General features: G+C 52.0%; 1 protein-coding gene across 1 annotated transcript; it reads right to left on the bottom strand.

Moving 5' to 3' along the window:
• Nucleotides 1-8,120, bottom strand: R3hcc1 (R3H domain and coiled-coil containing 1). Its single transcript, XM_040737475.1, has 9 exons — nucleotides 8,034-8,120; nucleotides 7,574-7,701; nucleotides 7,068-7,205; nucleotides 5,902-6,400; nucleotides 5,479-5,556; nucleotides 4,154-4,326; nucleotides 2,791-2,861; nucleotides 1,149-1,244; nucleotides 1-296 (listed from the first exon to the last, which is right to left on the bottom strand). Exons 1-9 carry the CDS (start codon nucleotides 8,103-8,105, stop codon nucleotides 163-165), a joined length of 1,389 nt encoding a protein of 462 aa, XP_040593409.1. The 5' UTR covers nucleotides 8,106-8,120; the 3' UTR covers nucleotides 1-162.
• Between the last annotated feature and the right edge of the window lie 1,183 nt (nucleotides 8,121-9,303).

The following is a 9,303-nucleotide window of genomic DNA, read 5'->3' as shown; positions in this document are numbered from 1 at the left end:
TACAACTTTAAATTTTTATTTCTTTTCAATTTCTGGGACCAGATCAACAAAAGCCCACTGTGCCCCACAGCAGTTCCAGTGGGGACAAGGGGCTGTCCTTGTGTCTGTAAAGGCGTGATGGTGTTGGAGTCCAGTCTAGTCTGGACAGCTGGATCTGGTGCCTCAAGATGGCAGGAGACTCGGAGCAGCAGACGGCTCTTTCTTTCTGTTGTGCTGGAGCCCCAAGGCCCGGGCTACCAGCCTGCGGGCCACTGCTGAATCTGTCTGCGGCCTCTCCTTTGATAGCTGCAGGAGCTCTGGAAGGAAGACCCAGTGGTGGGGCTTGGCCAGGATGTCTCTCCTCTGGGTGACAGAGCATCCTTGAAAGCCAGGTGAGGGTCAGCCATGTCTAGTGGTATGGCAGAGGCTGGGGCCCAGCTGTGCCCACAACAGCCAGGTGACTGTGAGAGGGACCCAGAAGAGCCCCGGGCCTGTATTTCTGCCTCCAAGTGGGACCTGACAAAAACCGGCCCCTCCTGTCAACCTGGTTCATCCGTACAATGGAGTCAGAAGGAATTAATCCCACATCCCCTTGCTCTGTGAGATTCTTTGGGAGGAAACACTCTGGACAGAACACCCGGACTGTTGGACATAAAGACGGGATATTTACTGTTTCTAAGAAGTGTAGGACAAGACCATGTCACCATCCACAGTGGCATGGATGGCTCTGGCAGACCTCCCCTGGGCCTATTCTGCTGGTTCCAACTTTGCTATCATAGAAACTGACCTCTCAGAGCCCCCGCCATGCTTTCTGGAAGAGGAAACGGAGGGAAGTGACCTAACAGTTGCCATCTGGCTCCTGTACAAGTGACTCGCCCCAGGTAACTGAGGTAAGTAACAGAACCAAGGTCCATGTAGGCCTTTTACCCTTCCAAAGGACAGTCTTCACAGCCCTCTGGAGGAAGGGCCTCTTCCTAGATCAATGACCCGAGGAGGGTGTGGGCAGGAGGACAAATGCGCATAGTAGCTGACCCTCTCCAGGCCCAGGGGAAGCTGAGCCCCGCTAGCTGCTGTAGCGCAGGCTCTTGAAGAGCAGGGAAATAAAGAAGGAAAAGCAAGCCAAACACAAAAGCACACAGCCTTCCCGTGGAGGGGCAGGCTTCCCTTACTTGGCCTCTGCAAGGCTTTGAGCTTGGACAGCTTGGTTCCCTGTGTGAGTGGCCGGATCTTGAGCACGGAGAAATCCCTGGCCAGGGCCTCAGCGGCTGGAGAAAGGAGAGGAGATCTGGGATGACTCTTGTGCTATGTGAAACCCCCAGGGCTCTGGAGCTCATGCATCACTCCAAACTGCCACAGCAAAGCTGACAGTGTCACCTCGTGCCCCAGATCCCTGTGGAACTGTACAGTGGGCACTGCCTGTACTGTCAGATGATGCCCCAGCCCAGTGTTCAGATTCTCACAGCAAGATGGGCGGGCTCTGCCTGTGAAAGCTGGCACTTAGATCAGAATCTCCTTCTACCCCCCAAGGTCCCCAGGGACACCAGTACTCCCTGCACATTGGGCCAAGATGCACATGACATCAGGACATAGCAGATATGCTATATGGACAATAACTGAGGCCAAGGCATGAGGCACTCTTGCTGTATTGTTTACGGCAGGCCCATGAGGCAGCCTACTGACTGGTTTTGTGTGACAACTTGACACAAGCCAGAGTCATCAGAGAGGGAGGAGACTCAGCTGAGGAAATGCTCCCATGAGATCCAGCTGTAAGGCATTTTCTCAATTAGGGAAGGCCTAGTCTATGGTGGGTGGGGCCATCCCTGGGCTGGCGGTCCTGGGTTCGATAAGAAAGCAGGCAGAGCAAGCCAGGGAAAGCAAGCCAGTGGAGCAGCACCTTCCATGGCCTCTGCATCCACTCCTGCCTCCAGGATCCTGTCCTGTTTGAGTTCCTGTCCTGACTTCCTTTGGTGATGAACAGCAATGTGGAAGTGTAAGCCAAACAAACCCTTTCCTCCCCAACTTGCTCTTTGGTGATGGTGTTTGGCCGCAACAACAGAAGCCCTAATTAGGACACCCAGCCAGAGCTTATTCTTCCATAGTCCTCTGTGGCCCTTTTTCCTGCCTACCTTCCAGGGGTTCCCTCCCCATCACTCTCTCTGCTCCTCCCCACCCTCAATTTTAGACTTCACAAAGACCAGGTCAAACCCAAGTAGGGTGCTCCCAGCTCTGATGTGCAGAGGCTCTGATGTACACACGTGGTTCCAGATGGGAGAGTCTCTTATTTATTTATAAGTACACTCAAACTGGCAGTGGAATGGCAGGGGCAGCATGGGACAGTGGCTGAAGGGGAAGAGGAGTCCTGAGGTCACAGGGAGGAGGCCCTGGCACTGGGGGGGGCGGGTGATGCCCCCTGCACCTGAGGCTGATGTGAAATCTCAATGCCCATGCACCTGCCTGCTCCCTGTGCCAAACGCCTGTGACCCAGAGCAACAGCACTTGATATTTTCATTCAGTTCGGGGAAGGACCTATGGCTTAGCCCATGTCACCTGTTCTGGAAATGTTACTGATTCTAACAACTCTGTACTGAAACTGCCAATAGAAAGAGGAGAGGCCAAAGCCTCCCTGAGTTTCCCAGGCCACTCCCCCCAGCTCCCAGACTGTAGTTCAGGTTTGCTGAGAGCCAAGCCGATGGGCTGAGGTGAGGGTAGTCTATCTCTGGACATAGATGGGCCTCCACTCAGGGAACGCATGCACCTCTGCTCTCAATGGAGGCCAGAGAAGGAGTAGAGCCCAACAGGAAATCATCTTACCTGAGGCCTGGCAGGGAAAGATGCCGATGGCGTGAGTATCATCCACCCACTGTATCTTGAACCCCTTCTCTCTGTGTGGGGAGAGGACACAGGAGCTCACAAAAGCTAGTACGCAAGACCCTTTCCCCTTGAATCCTGAAGGCTAGGTCTATCCCACCTCAAACCCTAAGACAAAGCTATCTCTTCCATTAGAGGGGATTATTGACATACTTTCTCAACAAACAGTGGTGGCCCAGTGTGGCTGAAAAGGTAAATGGTGCCACCCCCTCAGCTGTCCCTTCAGCACAGACAGGGGCAGAGGACAAGGGACAGTGGTATGGGAATCAGTGTCAGAGAGGAGGGCCAGGAATAAAGGGGCTTTTCTTTAATTTTATTTCATGTTGAGTGTTTAGCGTGCATGTATACATGTGCACCACATGCGTGCAGTGCCCACAGATCTCCTGGAACTGGAACTACCAATGATTTTGAGCCACTATGTGGGTGCTGGGACCCAAACCCAGGTCCTCTGCAAGAATAGCAAGTGCTCTTAACCTCTGAGCCATCTCTCCTGCCCCAGAAAGGGGCTTTAAAAAGTCCACACAGGGGCTGGAGAGATGGCTCAGTGGTTAAGAGTACTGTCTGCTCTTCTAGAGGTCCTGAGTTCAATTCCCAGCAACCATATGATGGCTCACAACCATCTATAATGAGATCTGGTGCCCTCTTCTGGCCTGCAGCTGTACATGCAGAACAGAGCACTGTGTACATAATAAATAAATTTAAAAAATAAAATAAAATACAAATGAGGCATTGAGAGGCGGGCAGATCTCTGAGTTAGAGAGGCCAGGCCAGTTCACACAGTGGGGCTATCTAAAAAACAAGACAAAACAAAACAAAAGTCCACACAGGTAAAGCAAAGTCAAAGGAAAACAAGCAAATTAGAAAGAAAAAAGAAATGACAGAAGGTTGCATCCATGGGACTTGGGGAGAAGTCAAGGAGTCCTGTCCTTAAGTATACCCCTCCAAGCTCCTTCCAGCCTGCTCAAGCAGGTGCCCCATAAACAGCTTTCATACCAAGATGGCCCTCGGGCCACTGTAGACCCAATGACCCACTGGCATGTGGATAACAGTGTCCTGAGACTGATGGAAGGCCTGTGGTCCCACCAAGGGTATGCACAGACAGAACTTGGCCTGGGTCTCAGGCTTTTGAACATGTCAGTGCTCAGCCCTTCCCTTCCCTCAGTCAGAGTCATCAGGCTGACCTGCCTCAGAGAAAGTAGCCCAGACATCAACGCCTATCTCAGCCTTCCTTTCTGGGGCAGGCAATCATCCCGAGCAGGGGAGGGCTATCCTAGCTTCGCCCAGTCTCCCCACCATTACTACTTACTGGAACTCGGAGAAGGTGGTCAGCAGGTCCTCAGTCTTGAGTGTTGGCTTAAAGTCATAGATCTCCACCACGTGGGCCAGGTCCCTCTCCCCGGGTAGCTCTTCTGTAAAGGAGGATGTGTCCAGGTGGATCCTCTCTACCTCGATCTCCTTTTCAGTTAGGTTGGCTGTGATCTGGGAGCAAACAGACCCTTTGGCAAGGGAGAGATAAGGCACAGGGCCCCCACTGACGCTTCCCAAGCTCATAGTGCTCAGGGAGACGTCGGCTTGGTAGGAATCGGGGTATGGCAGCTTGGTTTCTCAGCAGGTGGAGGTTTTAGGGGAGGATGCTTGGTTTTATGGAGTCCTCGCTAGATGACTGCCAACTGTGCCCATTGTGTTTCACCTAACCTTGAAATGCAGTCTATGTACCCTCCTTACAGATGGAAACACGGAGGGCCAAAGAGTTAAGTAGTTTGCCCAAAACTGCATAGTCTGTAGGAAAAAAAAAGAGCTGAACAAAGCCACTATCTTTACTTTCCTTACTAAAAATGTGACTTTTCTCAAAGACTGTGCATAAGGCAGCAATCAAAGATACCTACCCGCCCAACTGACCCAGAGTCAACGTTAGGGGCAGATACATGGTCTCAAGAAAATACAATTTCTGCCGGGCGATGGTGGCGCACGCCTTTTAATCCCAGCACTCGGGAGGCAGAGGCAGGCGGATCTCTGTGAGTTCGAGGCCGGGCTGGACCGATAGCCTCCAAAACAATACAGAGAAACCCTGTCTCGTAAAAATCAAAAAAAAAAAAACAACCCACAATTTCTAAGCCGGGCGGTGGTGGCACACGCCTTTAATGCCAGCACTCAGTAGGCAGAGGCAGGTGGATCTCTGTGAGTTGGAGACCAAGCCTGGTCTACCGAGAGAGTTCCAGGACAGCCTCCAAAACAATACAGAGAAGCCCTGTCTTAAAAAAAAAAAGGGGGGGGGGAATACAATTTCTAAGGCAGAGCTCCAGGCAAGAGTGTGACTTTCTTTAACAGAGAGCAACGCACCTGTGAGGTCTCCTTGTGACGTATGTACTACCTTTTTCTCATTCGAGGAAACGACTCTAAAAAACAAGTGACTTGCCTAGGGCTAGCCATCTCCTAAATGGTTATCCTGGGACCCAAATATGCCGTTCCTTCTCCAGGTTCCCTAAAATTTCCCAACACCCAGGTCTGAGCCAATGTACATCCCATTAGCACACCCCCTTCACCTCCAGCCCAAGGCCCTTCTCCCATACCCCTGAGGCCACACCCACCTCACCTCCGCCCTCCCTTTTCTGGGCTCAAGAGCCTCATCACCTCCTGTAGCAGCTCACTGAAATCATCATGGTCGGCGTCATCCTCTTCATTTTCTTCCCCATCCTTTTCTTCTTCATCCTCCTTCCCTTTCCGCTCATCCATCTTCTCTTCCTCCTCATCCTCCTTCCCTTTCCGCTCATCCATCCTCTCTTCCTCCTCATCCATCTTTTCTTTCTCCTCATTCTCCTTCCCTTTCCGCTCATCCACCTTCTCTTCCTCCTTATCCATCTTCTCTTCCTCTTCATCCTCCTTCCCTTTCTGCTCATCCATCTTCTCTTCCTCCTCATCCATCTTCTCTTCCTCCTCATCCATCTTCTCTTCTTCCTCATCCTCCTTCCCTTTCTGCTTGCCTACATCTTCATCTTCCTTACCCATCTTCTCTTTCTCCTCTTCTTCCTTCTCTTGGTCCACCAGGCTCTGCACCAGCCTCCTATTTTCCCCCTCCTTTTCCTCCTCCGTGGCCAGCTGTGGGCTGGACCCCTGCCGCACGGCTGTCTCCACCCCTTGTTCCTTCTTGGAAGGATTCTCAGAGGGCTCAGTGTCACCCAACTCCAACTGTGAATCATTTGCACAGCCTGAATCTGGGCTCTTCGGGAGCTCTGTTCCCTGAGTCACCAACATGGGAACTCCGTGATCAGCTTCAGGGTCCCCAGCCCCTCTTGGCTCTTCTGAAACTCCACCAGCTGGGGCCTCTCCCCTGAGGCCCGGGATGGAGGGTGCTACTGGTTCATCTTGCCTTCTTCGCACCCGGGGCACATACAGAGGTTGATCTGGCTTCCGCCCGCGATGCCACCGGCCAGCAGGAGCACCTCGGGAACCAGCAGCTGCTCCCTGATGTGAGGTGTACCGAGGGCCACGGTACTTGCTGGGATGGGAGGCAGGAGGGCGGCAGGGACCAGAGGGGCCATCTGAACTGGGTACCCTGGAGTAAAAACAGAAGCTTCAGAGCAGGTCTGGGTCCACAGGAAAATGGCTTACTGGAGCCACCTATCATTCAGGCATGACACTGGAAAGTCAGCATTAAGCAAAGGTCACGACCACAATGACCCTCCAAAGAATCTCTCTCAAAGGCATTATGGCAAAGGCAAAAATCCGATGCCTGACACACCCACAGGAGTTTCCTCATGAACACTACAATCAAATCAGTGGGTGCTGAGCCTTTGGGGACACATGAAAGCAGGCTAATATTTGGTTTTAGAGCTGTTGTCAGGATCAGAGTCACAATGATAAGATGTCCATCCTATGAGATGCACACAGGAAGAGGAATGACTACAGGCTGACAGGTTCTTGCTCTGAACCAAGGTCTCCCTGGAGCACACGCTCACAGAGAGAGGGGGGCAGACCCACCCTTACTAATCTAACTATTCCTGTGTGCTCTCTTCCCTTAGCCCAACATGAACAGCTGATTCAGTCAAGTCAGCCGCATCCCTGATGAAGCAAAAAGCAACCCTGATTTCACACAGTTGGGGGTTCCTGGCCCTCAAGTTCTACCCTCCTAGCTAGCCAGCTAGTCCAACCATCACAAAAAAAAAAAAAAAAAAAAAAAAAAGGAATTGCTGAGAAGCCTCCAAAGCGGTAAGATCACAAACCTGATGTCCAGGTGACAGACGACTGTTCTCCTCTTCCAGCCCTCCCCAACAGAGAAGCTGCTCAAGAGATCAAAAGTTTCTGCTGTTCTGTGAATCAGGTACCGTAGGCGGCTGGAGACAGGGGGGAAAAGAAGGACCCTGGGAAGGGACAAGAGGGAGTTATTAAACCGAGGTTGCGGGTGCAGCTTCTGGACCTGATTCCCACGGAGGCCACTCCCGGGTTTATGGTAACTTAACACCAAACTCAGTGTGCCCAAACGGGTCCCTGCAGAGTAGATCACAGGGAGCTACAGTTCTCATCATTCCGAAGAGGGTGGGTACTTCTGCTTAAGTGGGATGACACTCGGATACAAAGGAAAGATGTGGCTGGACAAGGCGGCAGAGGCTAAAGGCTCAGGTCAGGCAGGGCCTGGCCGGTGGAGCAGCCAGTTACCCGGGCACAGCTCCTGGGGGAGGGGCAAACCCTACCCTTCTTAGCATTGAAGCCGCCCCCTAGTTCCCCGTACTTGGATAGCTGCTTCTGCAGCAGGAAGCGATCCAGCTCCTCCTGGACCCGGTGGACAAAGTCATTTTCGGCCGAGGAGAGGAAGACACCGTCCAAGCAGAGAAGGGCCAGGGTGACAGATGGCAGAGCCTGTAGGGGCGGTGGACAAGGCCGGGAATACAATATAGGTGCGGAGGCCGCCCACAGCCCCAAGCGTCCGTGCGGCAAGGACTTTGATGACTTTTGAATCCCTGGCCGCCGTAGAGCCTGATGGGAGGCGCGAGAGTGTGGGGCCGAGGGCGCTCACGTCCAGGGCCAGGCTGGGTCCCCCGTTGCCAGCGCCCGCCTTGTCTAGTGCTACCCGGGTTTTCCAGTTCTCGAGCGCAGCCCGCCGAAACTGCCCCGCAACACCCAGTCGCCCTCCCTGGCCGCTATCAGGGGGTCCAGGAGGGAAGCCCCCAACAACCGCAGCACTCACTCACCGCGGCAGCCCGGAAAGTAGCCGCGGCGCTCAGGATCCCCGCCCCCCTGCTCTCCAGCGGGCTCAGCGCCATCGTGCGGCTGGGAGGAGGTATTGCATGCCGCAGAGGGGCGTGTTCTTGCCTTGTTTAGAGGTGACCCTCCGGTACAGCGCTAACCCCAAACTCACATGGCTTCTCCCGCAAAGACGCGACTAAGTGATCATACTCTTGAGAAAATGGAGACCCAAAGGGGTGAAATAACTTGTCTAGAGTTACTTTGACCTTCATAGGCACCTTACCACACATGTGCACACGTATACATACACACATAGTTAAAAATTGTTGAAAGGTTTCCTCTGATTGTAAAATCATATATAACATACAAGTGTCTAATGTGTTAGTAGAAATCAAAGAGTGGAAATGGAATGCCTTGTATATCTCTCTGGCAATTCACATGCCAGAAGAAAATGGAATAATATCTATGGGATTTTAAAGGAAAAAAATGTTAACACCAGACAATTCTGTAAGCTGTGGTGTCTACAGACAGTCTCAAATCTGTAGCCACATGGGAACAGATGGAGCGCTCCTGCTTGGGTTCAGGTGGTGGGGACAGGGTGCTGTAGCTTGGAGACACCCTCCACCTGCCATGCACAGCTCATCTCCCAAACCTTATAGTAAAATCCATAAAAACTGCAATTTTTTTCTAATGGTCTAGTCAATTTATTCAAGAATAGAGTCAACAATTAGTCACCACGATGAAAGCAGACTGCTTTCCTCCTGGTGCCCTTCTCTATGTCTCTCCTCCTTTTCCATTCATAAATTATTAGTCATTCTCATTTTTTAATTTGCCGATAAGAATCTAATGATGGCCTCCTTGGTGGGTATACTTGTGACTTAGTGCTATAGCTTGAAAAAGTTCTTATTCCTTCAAATTCATGCAGTAAGAGTTCTGGTTGTCGTTGGCTTTGTTTGCAACAGGGTCTCGCTGTGTAGCCCTGACTGGCCTGGCATGTACTATGTAGACCAGGCTGGTCTCAAACATGAACAGATCTTCCTGACACTGCTTCCTAAAGATATGCACCACCACACATGCCTCATGCAAGAGCTTGTTGGTTGGTTGGTTGGCTTTTTTCGAGACAGGGTTTTTCTGTGTTACCCTGGCTTTTCCTGGAACTCACTCTGTAAATCAGGCTGGCCTCAAACTCAGAGATCTGCACACTTCTGCCTCCCAAGCACTGGGAATAAAGGCATACACCACCACCACTTGCTTCTTGAAGGGGTTCAACCCCTA

The sequence above is a fragment of the Mesocricetus auratus genome, unplaced genomic scaffold (genome assembly GCF_017639785.1).
Source record: "Mesocricetus auratus isolate SY011 unplaced genomic scaffold, BCM_Maur_2.0 Super-Scaffold_2245, whole genome shotgun sequence".
Lineage (NCBI taxonomy): Eukaryota > Metazoa > Chordata > Mammalia > Rodentia > Cricetidae > Mesocricetus > Mesocricetus auratus.
The sequence above is the reverse complement of the archived record's forward strand: the minus strand, read 5'-3'. Positions and strand labels throughout refer to the sequence as shown.